Raw genomic sequence first — 25,919 nt, 5'->3', positions numbered from 1 at the left:
TGGTCGTACGAAGGGTCATTGTACTCAGAAAAATAAGCTTTATCACTGTAAACAATAATATCAGCAATCTAAGCTTTATTTTAGGACCCAATTAGCTTAAACAGCTGTTTTAATTCGGTACTTTTGTCCTGATTTGCTCCAGATGGCGGTTTATGATGAAAAGTTAAATAATTTTTAAATAAATTAAATTTAGCAGAAAATATCTAAGGCCACAGCATTTTGCGGATCTGTAAACAAAACTTTGAACAATTTTCCCTGCCAAATTAATGCTGTTATATGCCGAATACAAATTTTATTGCTTTAAAATGCTTATCGATTACTAATTTCCACAACCAAATCTGAATTTCTAGACCAAAATTTGATTATTTTCAATTTCGAGAATTCCCGGGACAAAATATGAAAAGTCCCGGGATTCGGGAATTCCCGGTTTTGGAAAAATCCCGGTATTATTGTTTTCAGCATAACTTTTGAAGTACTCTCAACTAAACTTGCTGATTTTAAATAGAGACCTATGGGACCCCAAGATGGATCGAATGAGACTAATACGGTCATAATCCGTTCATCCAGTCCGGAGATAATCGAGTGACATTTGCTCAGAACATGATTCTGAGTCGATATGTGTACGTGAAGGTGGGTCTACGAGGTCAAATTATAAGTTAATTTTTCGAGTGATTTTATAGCCTTTCCTCAGGAAAGGCGAGGAAAGCAAAAACTAAAAGCGATTAAAATCCAACGACGCATAAACATTGCATAAACATCTTCCATTCCAGGAAATTTTGCATACCTCTGCGAAACGGGTAACTTGTTTGTTCGAACTTGGTCGTATCAAATCACAACATCCTTGGACTTCCCCGCGACAGAATGCTAAACTACTTTCGCTTCCCAGAGTGCGCGGTAAAACCCGAGAAGTTCACACATGGCAACTATATAGCTCTGAGTTAGCGGATAGTGGGGGCTTGCAAAAATATTCTATGGTTTTAGAGAAATCGACGAAATAAAAAGCGTAACGCCACCGCGTAAAAAGTGGTTTCTTTGTATTATTAAATGGTTTGTATTGAAAGTAATAATAAATTATTTGTCTGTATTACCCAATTTTCTCCTTCTATGACCTGATGGTGTGCGATGTTGAACAAACAAGTCACAGTTTTGCAGAATGCAAAAGCCGGTTAGTCACAGACTTGTGTTTGAGGGGAAAGCGGGTTTACTACACAGATTTAAGCAATGTTACCTTTTTTACTGAATGTAAATATTGTATCTTTTTTATCGATCGTTTTTTTTATCGATCAAAATATATTCAATAATATTAAAAAAAAAACAGGTCGCGCGAATTTTTCAATAATTGTCTCGAAACTATCTATGGATTGTCGCACGTGCTGCATCTATAAGCAATTTTTCAAGTTCGTTGCCAGGGCTTCAAACATGTCAGGATTTATGACGCCGCTTGTTAGCACCCGTTTTTTTATTAGCATACTTCCGTGTGACGCAGAAAGAGGTGTTTGCTGTGGACAGTTGGAAACTATTTTTATTATTCATTGTGGTATTTTGTGATCATATCAACTGGTATCAAAGTTTGAGTATTTTTATGAATTTTCATCAATTATTTGGACTTTGCAATTTATTCAGCTTTATTTGTTTCCTCTCCATTATTCCATGTAATTATAGCTTAGAGTGGAGTGCAATCAAATAAACTCAACGTGATCTCGTTAGTTTCAAGCTAATACCGTTAGCGGTACAGTAATCTCCATTACTGCATACAACACAGCTCATCACATGCTCACTTTTTATCATTCTTTTCTAAATATTTGCTCTTTTGATTTGCATTTTTTCCGCAGACTCCACTCTTCACAGTAGCTGCCGCCACCACGTGAGAGTACTAAAGAGCGCCACGTGCCCGTTGACCACAGCATCATCATCATCATTGCTGCCACGCGCCCTCTCGCTTTGCCAAATGACGATTTTCGTGCAGTTGACCAGCAAGACGACCGGCGAACCGGCACTGTCCGGCCACAGCACCAGTGACAATAACTACCGACTGCCAGCTCTTTTAAACTTTGACCGCAGTGATTCGCTGTGAGGAATCTCGTTACTAGCTTAGAATTTGAGAAATATCTGACGAAAATGGACGAGAAGGAAATCCGCTTTCTGCCGTCGTCGAAGCCGCCGCGGGCCAAGCTGCCCAAGGTGGGATGCATGAGGTCGATCACGGATCGCATTCCGGCCCGCTTGGTGCTATACTTCCTGTCCTGGTCCGGCTTTCTGGTGTCGTTCATGATGCGCAACGACATCAACTTTGCCCTGGTGGCAATGGTGCGAACTAACGCTGGCGGCAACGGTACAAACTCCTCCGTCAGCGATCACTGCAGATCGGTCGCCGTCACCGAGAGTCCTGCCTTCGCAAACGGGAACTATTCGACACTAGATGAGGGAGCAATCCCGCAGGTGATAGAAGGAGTTGAGGAGTACGGCGAGTTTGACTGGGACTCAACGGTGCAGGCCGTGATCAAGGGATCGTTTTACTGGTGCTATGTGTTGTCGCAGGTCGTCGGCGGAGTTGCGACGCAGTATTTTGGCACTAAGAACGTGTTCGGCTGGAGCCAGTTCTTCACGGCCGCTTGCAGCTTGTGCATTCCATACGCGTCGGATCTTCATTACGGAGCGGTGATTCTGCTCCGTTCAATTCAGGGCTTTGCCAGTGGTCTGACCTGGCCAGCCATGTACGCCATTGTCGGATACTGGATTCCGCCGGTTGAGCGGAGCCGATTCATGTCCAGCTTCCAGGGCTTCAGCATCGGCATCGGGTTGACCTACCCGCTGTGCGGATTTATTATTGCTTACTTCGGATGGCGACTGGTGTTCTACACCACCGGTACCATCGGCATGATCTGGTGTGTGTTCTGGTATCTGCTGGCGTTCAACACTCCGCAGGAACATCCACGAATAACGGCCAACGAGCTCGAATACATTGAGTTGAACGTCAGCGAAGACATCAAAAACGGTATGGGCATGAAGGTCCCGTGGAAGAAGATCTTCACCTCGGTTCCCGTCTGGGCCATTGGGCTGACCACCTTTGGACGCATCTGGGTCCACTATACCTTTATCATGTCCGGCCCCGAATACATGCAGAAGATCCTTTGCTTCGACATCAAAGAGAATGGCCTGCTCAGCGGAACTCCCTTCCTGTGCTCGTACCTCTCGTCCGTTCTGTTCTGCTACATCGCCGACGTCCTCGTGCACAAACGCCTCATGACACTGACCAACGTACGCAAACTGTTCACTGCCCTGTCCCAGATCGTACCCGGCGTTCTGGTGCTGCTCGTCGGCTACCTCGGATACAACATCGTGGTCGTGCTGGTCCTGTGGTTCGTAGCGGTCACATTCATCACGGCGTCGTACGCCGGAGCCATGGCCAACATCGTGGACATTGCACCCAACCTGGCCGGACCGGTGCTGGCCTTTGCCCAGACGATACACATGACGGCGTCGTTCCTGCAACCGCTGGCCAGCGGCATCATGGTGACCGATGCGGTAAGTTTCCATTCTTAACGTCAAGATCTGACAAGATCAAAATTGACTCAGGTACGAAAAAACTACTAGGTGATCCAAGGGAGATAACGGCTAGGTGAAGCATTCTGGATCTGGACGAACAAGAACGAATCACAATATGAATGACAATAACAACACATTTAAACACTATTTGTTTTGAGGAAAACTTCAACATTTTTCACTCATGATTTTCGAATCAATTCTAAACTGCTTGAATGATGTTTTTGTTTGCATTGCTCGGGCTGCTACGGTGACGGTTCTCATTCACAGTGTTGCCATCGCCACAGATTGTTAGTGATGTTTACAGATTTAATCAATGTCTGTAACAAATTGTAACGATCATTTTTCCTGTTTTCACCTCAATTTCCAGCAAAACATCACCCAGTGGCTGCACGTGTTTGGCGTCAGCTCGGTGGTCGCCATCAGCTGCTACCTGATCTACCAGATCTTCGGCACGGCCGACATCCAGCCGTGGAACTATCCGGTGCCGGACGCCGAGGTGACGTCCACCGACGATTCGGCCGTGATCGCGAACCAGCCCATGCTGAAGACGATCGGAACGGCCGGCCGGGATGACGAGGAGGACGACGATGACGAGGAAAGCAGCAGTGGTCACTTCAAGTGAATCACAACTCTCGGTCCCCCTCTTACGTGTTGATAGCGTTGGGGGAGCACAAAATGTGAAAATCGGAGGGGGTTAGTAACTGTTAAGAAGATTAGGACACAAGTTTGTTAAACTAGTTTGAGATAGACTAAGATTGAGAGTGTGTGCGAAGGAGCGTGTATGTTTAAGCGCAGAGCACTTACCATAAGTTAGCAAACAAAATGTATTACAGACAACCTTTGTGGTGTTAAACGATGAAACAAACTTTCCAGACCTAAACTCTTTCTAGTGATTAAGGATAACAAAAACAAAAAAAAACAACACTTGCATGCACAGTTACTTAACACAGATTTAGCCGTTCGTTATTACTATTAGCAATGGAGGACAAAAGAGAGATGTGCCGCCTAGCTGTATATATTTTTAATAAAAGGCAACGTTAAGTTAGACTGTAGAATGAGAACAATTATAATAAAAACAACATAACTATAAAACATACAGATTCGCTCGTTGTTTCGTTACTTAGTTTGCGAGATCTCACTCACTCTCTCAGTGTGTTTTGTGACACGTTAAAGGCAACTTTTGTAACAAATTTAATGAAAACATAATAAGCAAATTAAACACACCAATATTAAGAATTGTTGGACTCAAAGGTCTTTTCTTTCATTGTGAGAATAATTCCATGCTGAAATGATGTTTTCGGCCCCAGCACCTTATTTTTTTTGTGGGGCCGATGACAAAATAATATTACAAAATTTGAAATCCTGTGTGGAGCTTTACAGTGCTCAAAACTTCAAAATATATATCAAAACTTGCGCAAGGATTTGGCCTACATGCCAATGATGTTGAAAATAAACGCTATAATGACCAATGTGCCCAAAAATCCATATTCTTGCAAAAAAAACTATCTTTTGACTGGTTAATTCCTATTTAAAAATTATTGTTGAGAACTATTGAGAAAAAAATAGGTACACGGAAAAAAAATTGCAGATTTTTTAATCAACTTTTTTTTTCACCAAAACTCAATTTCCCAAAATACTTATTTTTTGATTTTCGAGATTTTTTGATGTGATGTTGGGATAAAAATCCGCAACTTTTGAGCCATAGAGAAACAAAAATGGTCAAAAAATCTATCGCCGATTTATGAATTTTTGAAAAAATAGTGATTTTTGTAAAAAATCGAAATTTTATGCAAAAACAAATTTGACGTGAAATCTTCCGATCTTTTCGAAATAACTATTTTGATTTTTTTTAATCAAGACTAGCATTTTAAATGGGCGTCATATTCAATGTTTGGCCCTTTTAAAATATTAGTCTTGATTTAAAAATTTTTAAAATATTTTTTTCGAAAAGATCCGAAAATGTCACAAATGTTTCATGTTTTAACATTGATAATCGGACCATTAGTTGCTGAGATATCGTCATAGAGGTTTCTACGTGCGCATGTATTGCGTGCTTGATTGCGTGTACGTACACAAAAACTAACTTAATCCACCTATGTGGTTGGAGCCTTCCTCACAACAATGGCTGTACACAAGTTTCATCTATTTTTTAGATCCCTCTTTCAAAAAGTACATCGATATCACTTAAGTGGCCATATCTTGAGACAGGGTTGCTAGATCTTCAATGTTTTACACTCGTTGGAAAGGTTTTTTGATAACCTAACCAACGATGGGTTGGATGATGGATCCGAACATTGTTTACATACATTTAAGCGAGATCCGGCTTCAGAAAAGTACATAATTGTCACTTAAGTGGCCATATCTCGAGACAGGGTTGCTAGATCTTCAATGTTTTACACTCGTTGGAAAGGTCTTTTGATAAGTTAACCAACAATAGGTCGGATGGTGGATCCGGACATAGTTTACATACATTTAAGTAAGATCCGGCTTCAAAAAAGTACATCAATATCACTTAAGAGGCCATATCTCGAGACAGGGTTGCCAGATCTTCAATGTTTTGGACTCATTGGAAAGGTCTTTTGATAACCTAACCAACAATAGGTCGGATGGTGGATCCGGACATAGTTTACATACAGTTAAGTGAGATCCGGCTTCAAAAAAATACATCAATATCACTTAAGTGGCCATATCTCGAGACAGGGTTGCCAGATCTTCAATGTTTTACACTCGTTGGAAAGGTCTTTTAATAATCTAACCAACGATGGGTCGGATGATGGACCCGGACATAGTTTACATACATTTAAGTGAGATCCGGCTTCAAAAAAGTATATCGATATCACTTAAGTGACCATATATCGAGACAGGGTTGCCAGATCTTCAATGTTTTGGACTCGTTGGAAAGGTCTTTTGATAACCTAACCAACGATGGGTCGGATGATGGACCCGGACATAGTTTACATACATTTAAGTGAGATCCAAATATAAGTGAAAACACACTTTTAAACATAACTTTTGAACTACTTATCGAAACTTCAATATGTATAAAACTCGATCTATGGGACCCTAAACCAAGTCGAATGCAACAAGTTCGGGTCAAATCGGTTCAGCCAGTGCCGAGAAACATGAGCTAGTTTGTTGGTCACATACATACATACACACACACATACACACAGACATTTGTTCAGTTTTCGATTCTGAGTCGATATGTATACATGAAGGTGGGTCTACGACGTTTTTATACGAAGTTCATTTTTAGAGCAGGATTATAGCCTTACCTCAGTGAGGAAGGCAAAAAGATTGAGGTTAAATTTTGTCCGGCCAGCAAAATCAGATGGTGCGCTAGTATGCGTACGCGAAACGTCATAAAGCTCTATTAGAAAATGGTGGGTTATTTTGGTGAGAACCCTTACAGTCCGAACGTCTGATGCGAGATACCGAAAAAAAACTTAAAAATGCTGTATCTTTGGCCTCTTTTGACCAAATAAGTTCGTTCACCCCTCAAAAGAACCGGACAAATGTCTATTTTCAGAATCTACAAAGAAATCCGGAATCGGACACTTGGCCACGGAGATATTCCGGAACCTAGTGGGGTAGGTTTTTGTCCGGGTATGCAACCCAATCTACAAATCATGATTATTATCATAAATTCTTCAGAAAAACCATCCCAATTTGCTCCAAGACCTGTTCTGGACATATTAGGCATATTCCTTTGATCCCGGACCTACGGATATGAATTGGCCACCCTTCCGGAACCGACTACACTGGAACGGATGTCGAAATCTTCATCAATTCTAATATGGCTTTCGACATGTCAAACGACACTAATTTTGGCTCAGGAAATCAAATTTGACATTCTCAGTACGTTCTGGTGCCATTTGGCCACCCTGCCACCAACCCGGAACATCCTTAACATGGTTCCGGTGGACCAATTACGATAATTTCACAAGTACACTTTCCGACATGTCAAACAACACTGATTTTTGCTCAGGAACTCAAATTTGACATCCTCATTACGATCTGGTGCCATTTGGCCACCCTGCCACCAACCCGGAATATACGTAACATGGTTCCGGTGGACTAATTACGGTAATTTCACAAGTACACTTTCCGACATGTCAAACAACACTGATTTTCTCTCAGGAACTCAAATTTGACATCTTCATTACGACCTGGTGCCTATTGGCCACCCTGCCACCAACCCGGAGTATCCGTAACATGGTTCCGGTGGACCAATTTCGGTAATTTCACAAGTGTACTTTCCGATACGTCAAACAACACAGATTTTTGCTCAGGAACTCAAATTTGACATCCTCATTACGATCTGGTGCCATTTGGCCACCCTGTCACCAACCCGGAATATACGTAACATGGTTCCGGTGGACTAATTACGGTAATTTCACAAGTACACTTTCCGACATGTCAAACAACACTGATTTTCTCTCAGGAACTCAAATTTGACATCTTCATTACGACCTGGTGCCTATTGGCCACCCTGCCACCAACCCGGAGTATCCGTAACATGGTTCCGGTGGACCAATTTCGGTAATTTCACAAGTGTACTTTCCGATACGTCAAACAACACAGATTTTTGCTCAGGAACTCAAATTTGACATCCTCATTACGATCTGGTGACATTTGTCCACCCTGTCACCAACCCGGATTATCCGTAACATGCAAATTCAATTTTGCATTAAAAAATAATGTCAAACTTGTTTTTGCATGAAAATTCGATTTTTTTCAAAAATCACAATTTTTTCAAAAATTCATAACTAGGCGGCAGATTTTTTGACCATGTTTCTCTATGGCTCAAAAGTTGCGGATTTTTGTCCCCTAAAACATAAAAATCTCGAAAATCAAAAAAATCGTATTTTGGGAAATTGAGTTTTAGTAAAAAAAATGTTGATAAAAAATATGCAATTTTTTTTCCGTGTACCTATTTTTTTTCTCAAAAATCCTCAACAATACCTACAACTTTGCCGAAGACACCAAATTAATCAGAAAATTCACTCAAAAGTTACAGCTGTTTGAATATTTACATACCATTTTTGTATGGACAGCAGCCAAAATTGTATGGAGACTTGTATGGGTGAACCAATGACGCAAAATAGCTTATTTGGTCAAAGGAAAGGCCGCCACAAAGTTTAAGTCAAATAAAAAAATACAAACAATAAAAATGGTCGAAATCGGCCGATTTCGTAGAGAGTTGCTCATTTTATGTATTTTTTCTCAGACAGAATCTTTGGTGTCGAGATCTTCAAACAGCATTTTATTTTTTCATACGACATTTTAAAATGCCAGGTTAATTTTTTTGAACTTTTGACTTTTTGTCCAATCTAGTAAACTAGACAGCTAAAATCGGTTAAAATGGCGTTGAGCTATTTTTTTTAAATGCGGTTTATGGGAAAATCGAAAAAAATGCAATTTTTTGGGCCACCCTTACTGCCGTTCTACGCATAATTGTCCCATGTCAGTTTTGAACGATTTTGACTTTATTACATTTTTAAGTTTAGTTTGATGTGTACTTTAAGAAAAACACATAAAATCTGGTACTTTGTTCGGAAACTCATTAAAAACAACACCAAGTCTGTTTGTCCCATCGTTAAACTTCTACGCATAATTGTCCCACCAAGTATTTTCTTACACGGAATCACTAGTTTTACTAAGCACTATGTCTTGTTTACCTGTTGTATAGCAAGAGAATCACAAATAAGGGTGATAAACTGCTAACTGGGGTGATTAGGGACACATAGGGCGAATAGGAACCCACGGGACAATTATGCGTAGAAACACAGAAATCTGTCGAAAAATTTCAATCGCGTTTTTCTCAGTTGCACTTTTTTGAACATGGGACAATTATGCGTAGAACGGCAGCTTACATGGCGTTAGTCACACTGATGATCAAACAAAAAAGAATACGGGTCTTATTATTTTGACCAAGAAACAAAAACAAAACAGAAAACAACTATATTGTCCGGCTTTCTTTCATATCTATGTCACAATCAGCCAAACTAGTTCATCTCAACGATCAGCAGCGATCAAAATGTCTTCTATTCACCAACAGTTTTCCCTCCCGGAAACTCCTCCCGCGTCATCAGCTTCCCCTTGATGGCCTCGCACTGTTCCGGCTTAGGCATGACCACCGCAATGAAACCGTCCCCTTCACGCCCCAGCAGTCCCACGTCCTGCACGACCCGTTGATTGACCTCGACGAGCTTTCCCTGGACGCATCCGCGCACCTTAAACACGCTCTCGTCGTTGCACGTGACCAACGCCAGCGTCGAATCGGCCTGCACGATCATGCCGCCGCTTTTCTTCTTCCCACTGACGTGGTTCTGGCTGCGGTCAATTTTACCCACCTCGAACGAGACCGACTTGATGCCCAGCCGGAAGGCCACGTGCTCCGGGGCAAGCTGGATCAGGCAGATCCGGTTCGAGTGAAACAGCACCAGGTGCGGCTCCTGGCGGTCCTTGTCCACGGGGTGTTCGTAGTAGTACCGCGTGAAGAATCGGTCCACGGTGGACGGGTAGTCCGGAACGTAGTCATCCACGATGGAGGAAACCGTCTGGCCGCAGATGGTTTGCGGTTCCTCGCGGAGGTAGTAGCCTTCCAGATCGGTGGCGCTCATGTTAGTTCGATTTGGGTTCCTGCTGGTCGAACTGCTTCATCCGTTCCTGGACGCGGCGTTGCTTCTCCGCGGCCTGTTGCCGGTTCACGCGACTTCGCTCGCGCCGTTCGCCGCGCAGGCAGTTGACGACCTGCTGGTCGATGGTGTTGCACACGCCGATGAATTTGGCAAACTTGTTCTGTGGAATGGAATTGGAATTAATGTTTTGATGATTAGAACGCCGGAAGTTCCCGCCCATGTACCTCTTCGTGGCAATTTTTCAACAAATCAATCAGCTGATTGCACTCTGGCGTGTGGAGATGAGCGGAGAGATCCGAATGCATTAGTCACACTTCAAAGAAGCTTTGTTGCGGGTTTTGAATAATTTTTAAACCAATTGCACTGATTAACAAGGAAAGTTACACAACTTGCTGTTCACGAATTTCACGATTCATTGAAAAAAAAAACTTGCTAGCGCGCGGTCGTGTTCTTCTGTTATGACAGAAGCGAGGTAAATAAACACAAAATTGTTACGCCTACCCTGAAGCAGTGTTGCCCAAAATGATTTTTCCGCTTTCCCCTTGCCGCACCCGCACCAGTCAACCGAATTTTCCGGAACAATAACACGCACGCACTTGCAGTTTTCCCAAGGGATTTTCCCTCCTCACACTTGGACGGGTTCGTAAATAAGTGCTGCTCAGCTGTCGTCAGTGTTTTTGTTTACCATTCGTGAAATCTGCGCAAACAAAACTTTCCTCGCAAACGATGGCCAGCTGGGCGAATCGGCCTCCCATCGGGGACGGATCCTCACCGGGCGGTGCAGGTGCCCTGAACAACAACTCCGCGGCCTCGATGCGTAAAAAGTGGAACCTGGAAGGTGAGTGATGAGGGGACCCACGATGATGTCATATCGATTTGCCTAATTTGGGGTTGTTGGCGTGTTGTAGATAAAAAGTCGCTGCGGAACCTGCAGTACCACTTTGCGGAGGACGGCTGCTCGGAGGTGCAGTTTACGCTGGCCAAACAGCTGCTGGAGGAGAATGCCGAGACGGATCCGGCGCACAATCACAGCCAGGGCGTGCACTGGTTGCTGCGGGCGGCCCAGCAAGGTCACGAGCAAGCGTTGGCCATGTTGAGCGAGTGCTACCAAAGTGGGCGCGGGATCAACGAGGGGAACGAGGAGGACGTGCGGAGTTGCCTGGCGATGAGTTCGGGAGAGAGGTCGGCCCGGCGGGCGGCGCAGGAGCTGTTTGCGTCGTTGTCCAACGGAGAGGAGTACGTTACGGCGGCCCAGCTGGAGAAGCGAATGCGGGAGATTTACAAGTTGGACAAGAAGAGCAAGCGGCCGCAGCCGGACGGGGCGGAAGCCGGGATGGATCAGGTCGAGACTAGTCCGGACAGGAACGGGATCGCCGGGGGAAGTAATCGGTTGAACCGAAGCACGGGACAGTTTCACACGGTGAATCACATTTCCGAGGCGAATCTGCTGTCGGCGGCGATCAACTACTCGAATGGGCGGCTTCCGTTCGTGAGCAATGCGTTGACCTTGTCCGTGCCGGACCCGCAGAGCTTGGACCACGTGCCGTGCTTTCACCGGCCGTTTTTCCATCCGATCATGTTTTTCTCGCTGCTTTATCATCGATTGCTTGCGATGGTGGCCAGCTTTCCGGGGTCGGGCTTTTCCGGCTTGCAACTGGTGCTGGTGCTGGTCGCGTACAGCTTGTTTGCCAGCGAGAACCTGTTTACGCTTGTTCCCGTGGCCGGTTACTATCTGAGCCTGATCGTGATGATTCTGTGCAGCTTCAAAATGCTCAAGGCCAAACACGAGTTCATCGACTTCCGGATGTGGTCCGGGCTGTTTCTGCGGTACGGCGACGAACATCTCAACACGGACGACTCGGAGAACCAGTTTTTGCGCAACAATCTGCGGCCGTATCTGTACTTTTTCGTCGCGTTCTTTACCAACGTGATTCTGCAGCCGAACATCAACGATCAGTGGCTTCCGTTCTCGGAAATTACCGTAGTCGCGTTTATGCTGACTTTCGTCAGCATGCTGGCCTTTATGTACACCTCGTCGGACCCGTTTCCGGATTACATGATCCTGTTTTCGTTCGGTCTCAACGTGCTCGCCAAGTACCCGTACGAGATGGACTCGGTCGTAACGACCGGTTGGCGCTTCCTCGATCTCAAAGTGCCCGGCTTCTCAACATTCGTAATCGGCAACGGCATCGAGTTCTGCCTGAACTGTCGCGCTCTGCTCTACCTGATCATTCCGGCCTTTCTTGCCTTCATCGCCCGTCGCAACAGCTGGCGCGGAGTCTACCAATACCTGATCCCGCACTGCGTCACCCTGGCCTGGCTCCAGATCTGCATTATTGGTTCCCAGTCTGCAACCGCTTTCGGCCTAGTTCGCGGCGCCCTTGGTCTCTCCGGAATGCTTCTCTTTCTCCCGCTGTTCGGAATCGTCACGTTGCTCATCCCCGTGTTCGCCACCATCGAGTGGCTCTCACTTACCGATTCCACCGTCCGCCTCTGGTCCTCGATCAGCGCTGCCTTCATCGCCATCCTCGTCTCGTTCTACATGGCCGCGTCCCGGCGAACCGAAAAGTACATCACCTTTCTCCAGATTGCCATCTGCGTGATTGCCACCATCTTCCTCACCCTGCCCCACATGATGTCCAACTTTGAAACGCTTCACACCGCCGAACCCGAAACGCTCTTCTCAACAACCGCCGGACCAACCCACAAACACCAACAGTCCTCATCCGGCGGCACCGGATCCAACCTCCCCAACGCCCTCAGCTGGGAGTCGTACTACAAGTTCTGCCATCAACCGGCCTGGGACCGACTCGGCAACAAGATCAAAACCCAACTTCGCTGCGCCCATCTGGACGGCACCGTAATCCGGTGGGAAGGCACCGTGGTTGACTTGGAGATCGCTTCCCGGAAGAATCTACGCGCCGATCTCATTCACAGCTACCTGCCGCGCTTCCTGGCGGAACGGATCGCGTGCTACTACGGCGAGCGGGTCGAACCCGAGTGCGGACCGGCCGAGGAGCGGCAGCACTGCGAGGAGATGAAGAGCTTCATGCAGCAGCAGGTGCGCTGCCATCTGGACCGGTGGAACACGTGAGTAGAGCAAGCGTTTCTCAATATTATAACCTCACGTACACCCTTTAACTTCTAGTTATGAGTACGAGCTGAAGGTGCGCATGCCCTCGCTGGGCCTGCTCTCCAAACCGTCCGAAATCACGCTGAAAGCGCAGCACGCGTTCGGCAACTTTACCCAGAGTCTCAACAACAGCGACCGCATCTGGTTCATGGGCATTCTGCGCAACTTCCTAAAACCGGCCGCATCGACCTCCTCGTCCGACCTCCACTCGGCCAACCTGAACGACCTGCACATGGACTTGGGCGGAGCGACGGCAGGAGGAGCCGGCACCTTTGGCAGCGGAGACCGGTCCGACCGAAGCAACATGCGGCTGGGCCGTAAAAATCCACTCGTCGAACTCATCTCCGTCGGGTGCATCAACTGCCAGAACAAGGAGCTCCGGTCGGTGCATCTGTCGGACGGGTTGAAGGTGAACGCCCGCATGCGGGACCTGCTGCGTGGCATCAAGTATCTGCTGAACGTGATTTTCAACCCGTTGGTGATCTTCAAGTAAGGCGAGGAAGGGATCGTTGCAAAACTCGAGTCATTATGCGAACTGTGCTAGTATTTAGAAATAACTTTAACCTTTTTGTGCGTTTCTTTGTTTTTTTTCTGTGTTTAGTTTTAGGTGCGAGCGAGTTTTCTAAGGAAAACGCGATCGTTGTACTGATGAGATAATTGTTTCCATTTGCTTTTTCCACAATTGCTGTGAACAAGTTAACACACACAAATCAAACACCATTACAAACTTTCCGTTGTGACTAATATTTTACTTTTACTCTTTTTTTTCTCATAAGATGGTAGCTTGTTAGTGTTTAACAGAAGATGTCTAAAAAGAAAATGAAAGAATTTAATATATGTGAACTATAAAGAGCAAAGTGCGTAGAAATGTGTGAAAGAAAGAAATCCCATAAATTTACCTTTTCAGCTAAAAGTACGGAGATCGGAGAGAACGCGGTCAAAATATGTTGCGCCTTCTTTGCGCTCAACAAATGCTTCGAGTTTGAACTAATTTAGTTACACCAGTTAAGCGGTTACAAAAATGTAAATCGTCACAAATATCAGAGGTTGGTTTGAGTTCACCCCTACACACGCCTAAAATATACCTACATTTTAATCTACAAAAAAAAATAAATTTAAAGACATTTGGTTGACGGACGAACGAAGGAGACGGAAATTTCTGTTCAGGCGAACTGAAATACACTCAAACATCGATGGTTTGACACCAACTGTTGTCAAACAAACGGGGTCACGTTTTTGTTTGACACCCCTTTTACACAAAGTTCACACACATTACCAAACGCTTGTTTTGATAGTGTGCGTGAGCGCCGTGTAAAAAGTGACAGTTCGTCACTTTTTAGTTTGACTTTGACCAACCAACGGGGTACAAACCTCGGTCCAAACCCAGTCATTGAATTGGAAAAATAAAATTCTTTTTCAAATTTTCTTTTTTTGATTTGTGTGCACCTATGTCGAAGACCAAGATTGTTTACTTTTTGCTCTTTGGTCTGACAGTCTTGGTCTGACAGATTTGGTCTGTCAGTTTTATCATGGATTTTGGTCAGTTTTACCATGGATTTTGGTCTGGTCTAGGCGAGGGATAGGGCACAGCACCTTCCTGACTTGACAGCTCGTTCCAAGGGGACCATAGTTGATCTATCGAAAAAAATGTTGTCTCATCAATTTTTTTTTTTCATTAAAATAAAAAAAAGTGATCAGAAATGGCTTTATATCGTGTTTTTTACCGCTGTGCATAAAAATTGACATAGGGCTTTAGGACCCAATTAGACCTTTTTTTTAAAAAAAGAACATCGGATTTTTTTTCTGTAAAACTGGCACCCCTGTCCGAAGGGTGGGCTTCACCATCATCCTTGCGGGGTGGCGTTGTAGGTCCAATCCAACCCTCTGTCACGACGGCCATGTTTATGCAACCTAAATGTTCGACGCGAACATGAAGACAACAAAGAAGATGAAGAACGCATTTGCTGTCAAAATTTGAAAATAAACAAATCGCGTGGTAAAAAAAGGCATAATTTCATAATGTTGAAATGATTTCCATGAAAAAATAACGACACGGGACGGATTTCCAAACACAAGTTCCCGAAGGACCCTATCCGCCAGAGACTATGGATAAATGCCCCGCGAAATGGCGATGAAGACGATTTTGCAAGTTCAAAGTTCAGATTTGTTGTTTGTGACCACTTCGCGATGAACTTCTTGTGAGTCCACAAAAGGTCGGATTCTACACAAGCACTCGATTCCTTCGAATCCCAGTGCGAGTCGACAGCGGGACTGGGCCAGTCCTCGGAGAAGGTTATCGAAGGATGCTCGGAAAGACCAGCTCCGCGACAATCGCCGGAATCACGGATGTTTCTTCACTTGGTCGGTTACTCCCTGCCGGAGATTGCAGCGAGTTGTTCGGAAGGATCAACAGCGGGACTTGGTCAGTCCCCGGTCCAGTACTACCCGGCAAATCTTCCCGGTCAATCGGAAGCAACAGTTCACACCTTTTTCGTAACACACACAAGTTTCTTGAAGATTTGGTGTAAACAAACAGACAACACCAATACTGCTACACTCACAGAGCTCACGCAGTAGTATTAGTGAAGAGCCCACGATAAACAACGTGGGCTCTTCACTAATACTACTACGTGGGCTCTTCGAGGTTTTGGTGACTGTCAAACGTTCCAGTCATTTACAGTGGTGCCAGAGGGTTGGTCCAATCCCACCAACCCACGCCGAAACAAAAAAGGCAAAACAAAAGCTCGCGCTGACGTTTCGCTTGCGGCATTTAAAAACTTCAACTCGTGGAACACGGAACGCCTCGCACGTTGTTTTCCGCTGATTAGAGTTGAAAAATACCTTGTTATTTTCGCATTTAATTCGTTTTTAATTTTAAAATGACCAGCAAGAAGGTAAAGGTCGAGTCCAAGGAGCAGGCGGAAGCCCAGCAGATGGACGCGAAAACCGACTCCGAGGGGGACTCTTCCGACGACGAAAATCCAGACATTTACAAGGGGGATGAGGTAAGAGAATGCCGGGCTTGCTTGCAGCAGGTGTTGAAATCGTGATTTTTTTTTTGTTTCAAGGGAATCACCGTTGACTTTGAAGGTCGCAATCCGATCGATTCGGATCTGGACGGAATCAAGCAGATGCTGGGACAGCTCTTTGTCAAGGCACACATCGACCTGAGCGAGCTTTCGGGGATTATCATCGGTAAGGAGGGAAAGGGAAAAGGGGTGAAAGGGCTTCCCCCTCGGCTTTTTTTTCGCGATTTTACGTGAATTTGCGTAATATGCAAAAACGGGGAAGGGGAGAGAAAGATTATTGCAGGGGTGGCACACTTTCTACATCAATCTCGTTCATCCGACAGGTCAAAACTACGTGGGAAGCGTTCTGAAGCAAGCGTACACCGACGACGACGATGAGGACGAGGACGACGAAATGGAGGAAGATCCTTGCCAGGTCGTGTTCGGCGTCACGACCGCCATCAATCTGGCCAACAAGCAGGACCTGAACTGTGTCAAGCAGCTCCAGAAGATGGTCTTTGAAAAAGCGGAAAAGTACGCCACCGAGTCCGTGCTGGCGCAGTTCCGCGAGGCCCTCACCAGTGGCACCAAATGCACGGCCCTGCTCCTGAACGAGCGCTTCGTCAACATTCCGGCGGCCGTGTGCGTGCCCATGTTCGAGAACCTGCTGACGGAAATCGAGCGCGCCAAGACGAAGGGCATGCCGTACAAGTTTGACTACTTCCTGGTGTTTGTCAAGTACTACCAGAAGGCCGCCAGCGGGGCCAAAGCCGCCGAAGTTCTGTACTCGAACGACGAGGAGGAGTACTTTATCAAGGATTGCGCGGCCAGCTTCGACTACTCGGTGCAGAAGGAAACGACGACGGCCCTGGCCGGAAACTGGCTCGAGGAGGACGAGGAGCTGCAGCCGTTCCGGAAGGTGCTGCTGATCGAGGCCAGCAAGCTGCCGGAGACGATCAACACGATCAAGAGTTTGGTTGCGAGTGCAACCAATAATTAAGTGGAATAAAAAGTAATTGGGATTTCTATAAAATGTGTTTTACTTACCTATATACTTCCTGGAAAAAACTATGCATTTTGGTTGCAATGGTATTGATCGTATTAAAAAAAAAATACAAATTATACAAAGTTGATGATTCGGAGGGCAGCTTGCAGCGTTACTGAAATGAGGCCGCAACTGCCGATCATTTCTACCAAAGCTCCGAGTTGGTGCCCGTCCATTAACTCAGTCAGACAGAGTAAGGCATCGGAGGAATCGGAGCAGTCCAACCGTGCGTCGGAGTAATCGGACTGTTATTAGGAAGACATTGCTAAAATAAATTGTATTATACCATAATCTCGATTAAAGCTCCAAAAATACTATTTAGGCTATAAATTTACCAGCAACGGCACCGCCTCGTGTAAGCATGCAAATTTATGGCATTTATTAGCCTAAAAGATCAAATTAAATGCACTATTGATCACAATTTATATTTTGCAAGTCCATTTCTAATCATTTTGGTGGCACACACATTCACACGCAAGATCAGAGGTTAACTGCTTAACGAAAGTCGACATCAATATATTTTCACTTGCACGCACGATTTCAAAGCGCTTAAGATATAAACTTGCTTCCAACTACCGGCAACATGTTCTTTTGCACATTAGTTAGTCACTTACTTGAAAAATAATCCCGAAACATGTAAATAATTAGCAAGCGCCATCCAAAAAACAAACGCGCCAAGTCGTTTGACGTTTCAATTTTGACTACCCATTCCAATCGAAGGCTGAAGAAAACCGAGCGGGGAGCGAAGGCAAATAAAGAACAAAGGGTGGCCACCAATACCACCAACATGCTGGTGCAGCGCCTGTTGGAGTGAGCAAGTGCTGCCAGGAAACTTTCACTATAAATGCTACTTTTCGTGAGTGTTCGCTTGAAATTTCATCAATTTTGGCAGCACTAAACAGACCCAAAAGAGCGCTGGAAGAAAAAAAAGAACTAAGCTGAAAATAGAAAAATGAGTGTGGCCCAATGCACTCGACTGATCAGAATGCATTAAATGCTAGGGTTGATGCCTTCCTCACTTTTTACCAACAATGGGTAATATGAGTGGTTTGGACACATATTTCATCTATTTTTTGAGATCTAGAAAAATAAGTACACAGAAATTACTTAAGTGGTCATAACTCGAGACAGGGTTGCCAGATTATCAATGTTGTGGACTCGTTGGAAAGGATTTTCAATTACCTAACCAACGATGGGTCGGATAATGGATCCGGCCATCGTTTGCATACATTTAATTGAGATCCGGCTTCAAAAAAGTACATAAATATCACTTAAGTGGTCATAACTCGAGACAGGGTTGCCAGATCTTCAATGTTGTGGACTCGTTGGAAAGGTCTCTCAATTGCCTAACCAACGATGGGTCGGGTGATGGATCCGGCCATCGTTTGTATACATTTAATTGAGATCCGGCTTCAAAAAAGTACATAAATATCACTAAAGTGATCATAACTCGAGACAGGGTTGCCAGATCTTCAATTTTGTGGACTCGTTGGAAAGGTCTCTTGATTACCTAACCAACAATGGGTCGGATGATGGATCCGGACATCGTTTACATGCATATAAATGAGATCATGTTATATGTGAAAACACACTTTAATACATAACTTTTGAACTAGTTATCGAAACTTCAAACAATTCAATAGCGATGTATGGGACCTTATACCAAGTCGATTGCAACTGGTTTGGTCAAAATCGGTTCAGCCAGTGCTGAGAAAACTCAGTGATAATTTTGGTCACATACATACATACACACACACATACACACACATCACACAGACATTTCAAGCAAAACATTGTAAAAGGACCCAAGTCAAAAAAGTAAACAAACAGCTTTTTTGTTGCAAATTGGTTGCAAACGATGCTAAGAACCTTTAACTAACGCTACATATTGAATAAAGAATAAAAAAGATCACTTTTGTGTGAAAAAAATAGAATTTTACAAAGGCCCAAACCCATGACTTTTTGTTTGTTTCGAAGATTTCTCATAGACCATTTGCTCCCGAGGACCAATATGGAAACTGGGTTGTTTTGATTTTGAAAACGTGTTAGCTCAGGGACGAAAACAATATTTTTCAAAACAAAGACCAGAACGTGTATGGCCCTTTGTTTCAAATATTAGGAAAATAACCAGCGGCCGGGACAGAACGGAGCAGCAAGGCCACGGAACACATTACTGTTTCCGGCTGCGACGATAAAGACGGCCTCATCAACCTGGAACACCGGAACGCCCAATAGTTCACACAGCTAGCTTAGAAGTCCATGCAGTACTGGCGGGAATGACGTTCCATTAAATTTTCATCTTGTCTTCGTTCATTGACGGAGGTCGCGGGGGAAGTGAAAGTGGTGGCGGCGGATGGGGACTTCCGGATAGTGGTCGCAGTAGCTATTCGAACTCTTCGTCTCGCTACAAGCAGTTCTCCTTGGCCAGTATCGAAAATTACGCCAAAACTTTCGACCAGATCGCGATCACTTGCCAAAATCTGTTTTGTCCATTTCGAAGAAGCTGGAATCGGGTGAGTGGAAAATTTTGAAAGTGCAAATTCCAAAACATTAATATTTGTTTTTGAATCCCTCTGTTAGAACCCAAAACCCTGCTGTCCCGCTTCTTCAACTCTTTCACGGAGGAAACCCTGCGGACACACTCAGGTCGCACGTCGCCAACGGGCGTCTACCCGACTTCGGCAGCAACGACGTGTACCCCCGCAAACGTCTACACTCAAACCCCGATGGTTTGACACCAACTGTTGTCAAACGAACGGGGTCACTTTTTAGTTTGACACTCCTTTTACACGGAGCTCACGCACACTATCAAACATTTATTTTGATAGTGTGCGTGAGCGCCGTGTAAAAAGTGACAGTTCGTCACTTTTTAGTTTGACTTTGACCAACCAACGGGGTACAAACTAAAAAAGTGTCAAACGAAAAAGTGACCAACCACCGGGGGTTGAGTGTATATCGGTAATCAACCCAACTGACGACGTCCTGAACAACCTGGCAAAGATGTTAAATGCTGGTGACGATTGCGGGACTGACCACACAAGCAAGCTCGATGACATAAGCGCCAATACTTCGTGCCGTAGTCGGAGCGGTCGATGGTTTATTATTCGAAACAAAAATATGCTGGCCCTGGACACGATCATAAAACTAGGTTGCTGTGATTGCTGCGACGAGGAGGAGGAAGGGTTTGATGGAGAACCGATACAAGTCAGCGCTGTTCCGGAATCGAAAAATGAACATCGAGCGTGCTGGTCGACATAAAAACGACGTCGGTTGAGTTGCCCACGGAGTTTATCAATTTTTACATAAGTAACTGTAATTCATGTCATGTGATGAGTAAAATAATGCTAATTTTTCGATATTTACGTATTTTATTTAAATGTAACTAACATATTTTGCTTATTGAATACGATCCGATTTGTTGATGAAGATTTTGTTCTTCAAAGCGAGTTCAAAGTCTTGAATTGTCCAAGCAGCGAACATTGATGGCAACGCATGAGAGGAGTCCTCCTGGCTCCAGCACAAGGATGGCGTCGAACATCTCGATCAGGGTGCTGGCACGGGAATGCTTCCACTCGCTCAGGTCACGGCAACCTTTCTGGGATTTGAGCACGATGCGGTAGATAGAGTTGACCTAAAATAAAGTAACGGTAAGTGAAAATGTCGAAAACCAACGGAGTTGAAGTTACCTTTATGTTCATGAATTTGATCTCGGGGGTCATCATCAGCTCCTGGTCAACCTAACCCTCAAACGCATTGTACCCGCTGGCTTTGAACCCGTTTCCGGACTCTCAACGATCGCAAACTTTTCGAATTGTGCCATGTAGTCCGCCTTCACGTCCAGCTGATATGTTGTTCGTTCCAGATAAAGGTAAAACTCCCAAATCGCTTGCTCTGTAAGCACCTTTTGTTAGACAGGACCAAATCCCGGTCGCCACTCTTAAGCGTGATGTAGCTGACACCCTCCGATTCGGCTCGAATATGCACCTCAACATCCTGTAGGTCGTGCCGATTGTGGCTTGAAGATTTCCGGCGTCCAGCGCGAGTTCTGCACGTAAACCAGTTTGCCTCGTGATCGTACGTTACGAACGCGTCGATCTTTCTATCCAGCACGAACATGTCGATTATGGTGGACAGACTCTACGTGGAAAGTTACGAGATCAGCAGCGCCAGTATCAATCTGAAATTGTTGATTTTTTGTAAAAAAGATCTTCAAGCTTCAAGAGAGGGTCAAACTTTCTGATCAGCTAACTTGAAAGAGAAGAATATTTCTTCAAGATTAGGCTTACCTGCGGTTGTTTCGACGGTTTTGTATCCATAAATATTGCACCCATCACCAATTTTAACACTAAAATCAATCAAAAGACGCTGAACAATTTGATTGAATGCAAAAGGCCAAACAGGAGACTGTGATTTGTTTTGGTTAGATCTGTTTTGGCCACGGGCCGACCAAACAAAACGTAAACATAAACAAGCTGTCTTCGTGTTAGGTCAGGGGCTAAAATGGAAAGTGAAACTTCCACTGTTTTCAAAGGATCTAAAATGCAAAGGGCCAACTATCTCCCCATGGTGCAAAATATTTTTGTAAGGGCCTTTGTTGCTTTTTCATCAATTTTCTCGAATATAATATATATGTTTGTAATTCTAAGTACAACAAAACGTAGTCGTAATAGTTTTCCACTATTTAAGTCAATAATCTCTTAGATAGTCTTCGTTCGCTTGAATTAGGATTTGAAAAACTTTTTCCAAATTTCACTTTGATTTTTCTCAATGTTTTGAAAATGGACTTTGAACCTTTTACAATGTTTTGCTTGATTTGTTCAGTTTTCGATTCTGAATCGATATGTATACATGAAGGTGGGTCTTGGAGCTTTTAATAAAAAGTTCATTTTTAGAGCAGGATTATAGCCTTACCTCAGTGAGGAAGGCAAAAGTGATCAGAAATGGTTTTTTATCGTGTTTTTTACCGTTGTACATAAAAATTTACCTAGGGCTTTAGTACCCAATTACAGTAGCTCAGATTTAAACGAAGCATCTTCAAATTACTGCCGTACGAAGGGTCAAAAGGAGATGGTTGGACGCGAACGAGCAAAATCACTCACGGTGTCCTCAGGGGAAGAGAATCTCTTTCCGACAGTACCCTCCACTGCCCACTGCCCTGATGCTCCCTCCTCAATCCCCGGCTTTGATTCTAACTACTGATAAAAAGGAAAATCATAAATGAAAAAAGGTCAATGCGGATGGAGAGCAAATCGATATCAGCATCCTCTCACAAAGACTAGTGTGTAAGTGTGAAAAAGCAATGAAAATGTGAAGAAAGATAAGAAGAAAAATTTAAAAAAAGGATTTCAATGCGGATGGATCGATGATCCTGAAACTCTTGGCTTGGCCAGCACAGAGCAAGAGACTCAGACCGAGTAGTCCCAGGGTCGGCATTGCTACTAGGTGATTCAGGGGAGGTGACGGACAATCAGGAAAACCACGAATTTAAACTTTTTCACAGCACTTTATTGCGGGATCTTTGGGAAGTTGGAAGTGGTGTGTGGGTATGTCAGTGTGGGTCGTTCAGGGGCTATTCTTACCGCGCAAACTCAGCTGATGATCGCGCGCCGGCGACGTTCGAGCCGGCAGAGTGGCTTCCAGCCTCGATTCTGCGGCGACGGTCCCGTAAGGGGGGGGGGGGGGGGTTGTTTGCTGGCTGCGGCGGCTTGTTCCTGGCTGCGTTCGTCCGGTCGTTCGGTTGCCGGATGCAGCTTCGTTCGCCGACCTTCGTAGGCGGCTCGATTCTACGGCTTCGTGCCGGTTCCGGGTTGATTGACGACCAGCGGGCGTTGCTGGCTCCGACGGGCAGGCGTCTTCCCTCCTTGACTAATCGGCAAGCCCCGGAGTCCACCGATTTGGGCTCGCCGAGAGGGGTCCCTCCTTTACGTTGAAGGCCAGCGGCCTGAGGGTGGTCGTCCTTGATGGTTATGGCGCGGGGAGGCGCCAGACGACGGGTTGGGGTCCTTTTACGTTTAGACGTAGGCAGATGCGCAACGCGACTTACAAAGCCTAGGCCGACCAATCCGAGACGGAGCGGGTGCTCTCGGAACCTCCGGGTTCCGACGATGGCGAGGGCGATTGGCTACCCTCCGCTGGAGCACATCCGAACTGCTCGGACGCCTGATTAAAAGAGGCCGATTTTCCCCAAATCGCGCTCTCTTGTTGATTCCCGAGTCCATGATTTCCCACCAATTTCCGTTTGACGTAAGTGGGCGCCGCCATGCTACCCCACAGGAAATTGATGGGCATCAGCCTCGTTCACACTATAAGCTTCGCCCCTTCGCAACTGGCAACCCTCTGGCACCACTGTAAATGACTGGAACGTTTGACAGTCACCAAAACCTCGAAGAGCCCACGTAGTAGTATTAGTGAAGAGCCCACGTTGTTTATCGTGGGCTCTTCACTAATACTACTGCGTGAGCTCTGTGAGTGTAGCAGTATTGGTGTTGTCTGTTTGTTTACACCAAATCTTCAAGAAACTTGTGTGTGTTACGAAAAAGGTGTGAACTGTTGCTTCCGATTGACCGGGAAGATTTGCCGGGTAGTACTGGACCGGGGACTGACCAAGTCCCGCTGTTGATCCTTCCGAACAACTCGCTGCAATCTCCGGCAGGGAGTAACCGACCAAGTGAAGAAACATCCGTGATTCCGGCGATTGTCGCGGAGCTGGTCTTTCCGAGCATCCTTCGATAACCTTCTCCGAGGACTGGCCCAGTCCCGCTGTCGACTCGCACTGGGATTCGAAGGAATCGAGTGCTTGTGTAGAATCCGACCTTTTGTGGACTCACAAGAAGTTCATCGCGAAGTGGTCACAAACAACAAATCTGAACTTTGAACTTGCAAAATCGTCTTCATCGCCATTTCGCGGGGCATTTATCCATAGTCTCTGGCGGATAGGGTCCTTCGGGAACTTGTGTTTGGAAATCCGTCCCGTGTCGTTATTTTTTCATGGAAATCATTTCAACATTATGAAATTATGCCTTTTTTTACCACGCGATTTGTTTATTTTCAAATTTTGACAGCAAATGCGTTCTTCATCTTCTTTGTTGTCTTCATGTTCGCGTCGAACATTTAGGTTGCATAAACATGGCCGTCGTGACAGAGGGTTGGCAACTGGCGTAGAGTGTAATGTGGTGAATATGGGAAATAAAGTGTTGAGGCGAAGCCTATATTCGTCAGGATTGGAACCAACGGTTACAATCCCCTCACAAGGACATGAAAGAAATTGATGGTAGGGTAGGGAAAAGAAGAACAGAATATCAGTAATAAGAAAAAGTCAATGCAGATGATGAGCAAATAGCAACTTTAAATACTTTGAATACTTCGAACGCCTAGAAATGAGCAGAAACTTGCAATAAAGACCATGGTGCACAAAAGACCCGGGGATCGTCAAAGTGGATTGCTTTGCTTTTTTTTGAATTTGCAATACATTCATCTGACATTCAGGGGCTTGTAACGGTGGACTTGATTTAGCGTGACGAGAGCTGGCATTTGAATTATAAATGGGATTGAACCCGTAAAATATAAAACAAATGAAAAATATTATATCATTAATAATATTATAAAATATTATTTTTGTAGAATCAGCCTGTACGAGGTTTGAATCAACAAAATTTTTGTTGAATATAATCAACACCGATTTTGCGATAAAACAAACCTTGATTTTCTCAAGTCCACAAAAGTCTTTTGTTGTTTCGAAAAAGCTGCTTTGACGTTTAGCGTTGATTCAATAAAAATAATGATTTTCAAATCAACAAAATGTTTTGTTGATTCAAATATACCTTATTTTTCTGCGTGCGAACTTCGGATAATCGAAACACGAACAAACAGTTTTTTTCTCAGTTTTTAATTTCCTTTTTTAACACCTAAACACTCAAGCTTCTTAAATTAAAATCCTAGTAGAAGTTCAAGTATTCGGAGGGGTTTGCTTTACACCGATATAACGAGATACAAAAAATGGATTATGAATTTATGATCTTGAACTCGGGATCAATTTTAATTAACTTGACTAAAATTTTACGAGATAATGGAAAAAGTGTCAGAACTTTTTTTGCAATTTCGTCGTGAAAGAACTAACCCTTCTTGTCATCCTCAAGCGACGAAACGACCTACTTTGCTGGGTGCTGAAAAATTTAAGTTTTCCGCACTTGAATCGAAAAGTAACATATTTCATAATTTTTGTTGGGAACGGTGAATTTACTTAACACAAGGATGCTTGACATAAAAATTTAATCAAACGCGTTTTTCAGAATTGCATAAAATGATGTAAGCAACTTGTTACAAAACTTAATTTTTCAGCACTCGTTGTATTTATCCAACTCTGTTAACCTCGATGGATTAATGTACGACTCGTGCTAAAAAAATTTCTTTTTGCAACTTGTTGCATGAACTGCTATTAGTACTATTTCTGATTTCTTGAAAGATAGCAATCGAAAAGTTTGTGTCGTGTTTTCATTTCCCTTAAATTTTATAAGATAATCCCAAAAATATCTAACTCGATCATT

The 25,919-nt window shown here is 44.5% G+C and overlaps 5 protein-coding genes and 2 long non-coding RNA genes across 8 annotated transcripts in view; 4 read left to right on the top strand and 3 right to left on the bottom strand.

Annotated features, from left to right (window-relative positions):
• The window catches only part of LOC120415694 (sialin), a 38,113-nt gene extending 33,323 nt beyond the window's left edge, over positions 1-4,790 (top strand). For both annotated transcript variants that reach the window (XM_039577295.2, XM_039577289.2), the window contains exons 2-3: positions 1,833-3,525; positions 3,914-4,790. In XM_039577295.2, coding sequence (XP_039433229.1) covers positions 2,119-3,525; positions 3,914-4,168 — 1,662 coding nt within the window. In that variant the 5' untranslated portion in view covers positions 1,833-2,118 and the 3' untranslated portion in view covers positions 4,169-4,790. The remainder of the gene's footprint in view (positions 1-1,832; positions 3,526-3,913) is intronic.
• Positions 1-5,834, bottom strand: part of LOC120416318 (uncharacterized) — a 54,249-nt gene extending 48,415 nt beyond the window's left edge. The window contains exon 1 of the long non-coding RNA XR_008212253.1: positions 5,831-5,834. This is a non-coding gene — a long non-coding RNA (uncharacterized LOC120416318). The remainder of the gene's footprint in view (positions 1-5,830) is intronic.
• A 3,730-nt stretch (positions 5,835-9,564) lies between these two features.
• LOC120415779 (protein Abitram) lies at positions 9,565-10,172 on the bottom strand. The gene has a single exon (XM_039577406.2). The coding sequence runs from the start codon at positions 10,170-10,172 to the stop codon at positions 9,594-9,596; it is 579 nt and encodes a 192-aa protein (XP_039433340.1). The 3' UTR covers positions 9,565-9,593.
• LOC120415785 (COX assembly mitochondrial protein 2 homolog) lies at positions 9,565-10,643 on the bottom strand. Its single transcript, XM_039577416.2, has 2 exons — positions 10,415-10,643; positions 9,565-10,350 (listed from the first exon to the last, which is right to left on the bottom strand). Exons 1-2 carry the CDS (start codon positions 10,493-10,495, stop codon positions 10,174-10,176), a joined length of 258 nt encoding a protein of 85 aa, XP_039433350.1. The 5' UTR covers positions 10,496-10,643; the 3' UTR covers positions 9,565-10,173.
• Positions 10,644-10,769: 126 nt separating this feature from the next.
• Positions 10,770-14,191, top strand: LOC120415772 (wolframin). Its single transcript, XM_039577392.2, has 3 exons — positions 10,770-11,028; positions 11,099-13,280; positions 13,339-14,191. Exons 1-3 carry the CDS (start codon positions 10,917-10,919, stop codon positions 13,814-13,816), a joined length of 2,772 nt encoding a protein of 923 aa, XP_039433326.1. The 5' UTR covers positions 10,770-10,916; the 3' UTR covers positions 13,817-14,191.
• Positions 14,192-16,100: 1,909 nt separating this feature from the next.
• LOC120416858 (protein BCCIP homolog) lies at positions 16,101-17,364 on the top strand. Its single transcript, XM_039578758.2, has 3 exons — positions 16,101-16,328; positions 16,392-16,518; positions 16,676-17,364. The coding sequence occupies exons 1-3, from the start codon at positions 16,203-16,205 to the stop codon at positions 17,329-17,331; spliced, it is 909 nt and encodes a 302-aa protein (XP_039434692.1). The 5' UTR covers positions 16,101-16,202; the 3' UTR covers positions 17,332-17,364.
• Positions 17,365-19,247: 1,883 nt separating this feature from the next.
• On the top strand, positions 19,248-20,734 carry LOC128093652 (uncharacterized). The gene is made up of 2 exons (XR_008212666.1): positions 19,248-19,889; positions 19,957-20,734. It is a non-coding gene; the product is annotated as an uncharacterized LOC128093652 (long non-coding RNA).
• Positions 20,735-25,919: the final 5,185 nt, after the last annotated feature.

Source organism: Culex pipiens, chromosome 1, assembly GCF_016801865.2.
Source record: "Culex pipiens pallens isolate TS chromosome 1, TS_CPP_V2, whole genome shotgun sequence".
NCBI lineage: Eukaryota > Metazoa > Arthropoda > Insecta > Diptera > Culicidae > Culex > Culex pipiens.
Note: the sequence above shows the minus strand (reverse complement) of the source record. Positions and strands in the feature narration are given on the sequence as shown.

Bases quoted from the DNA above. Each gene is read 5' to 3' on its own strand.
- LOC120415779 (XM_039577406.2), bottom strand. From the start codon at position 10,172: ATGAGCGCCACCGATCTGGAAGGCTACTACCTCCGCGAGGAACCGCAA.
- LOC120415785 (XM_039577416.2), bottom strand. From the start codon at position 10,495: ATGCATTCGGATCTCTCCGCTCATCTCCACACGCCAGAGTGCAATCAG. The intron at 10,351-10,414 runs GTACATGGGCGG...TCCATTCCACAG, and splicing joins TGAAAAATTGCCACGAAGAG to AACAAGTTTGCCAAATTCAT.
- LOC120415772 (XM_039577392.2), top strand. From the start codon at position 10,917: ATGGCCAGCTGGGCGAATCGGCCTCCCATCGGGGACGGATCCTCACCG. The intron at 11,029-11,098 runs GTGAGTGATGAG...GGCGTGTTGTAG, and splicing joins TAAAAAGTGGAACCTGGAAG to ATAAAAAGTCGCTGCGGAAC. The intron at 13,281-13,338 runs GTGAGTAGAGCA...TTTAACTTCTAG, and splicing joins CATCTGGACCGGTGGAACAC to TTATGAGTACGAGCTGAAGG.
- LOC120416858 (XM_039578758.2), top strand. From the start codon at position 16,203: ATGACCAGCAAGAAGGTAAAGGTCGAGTCCAAGGAGCAGGCGGAAGCC. The intron at 16,329-16,391 runs GTAAGAGAATGC...TTTTGTTTCAAG, and splicing joins ACATTTACAAGGGGGATGAG to GGAATCACCGTTGACTTTGA. The intron at 16,519-16,675 runs GTAAGGAGGGAA...TTCATCCGACAG, and splicing joins GCTTTCGGGGATTATCATCG to GTCAAAACTACGTGGGAAGC.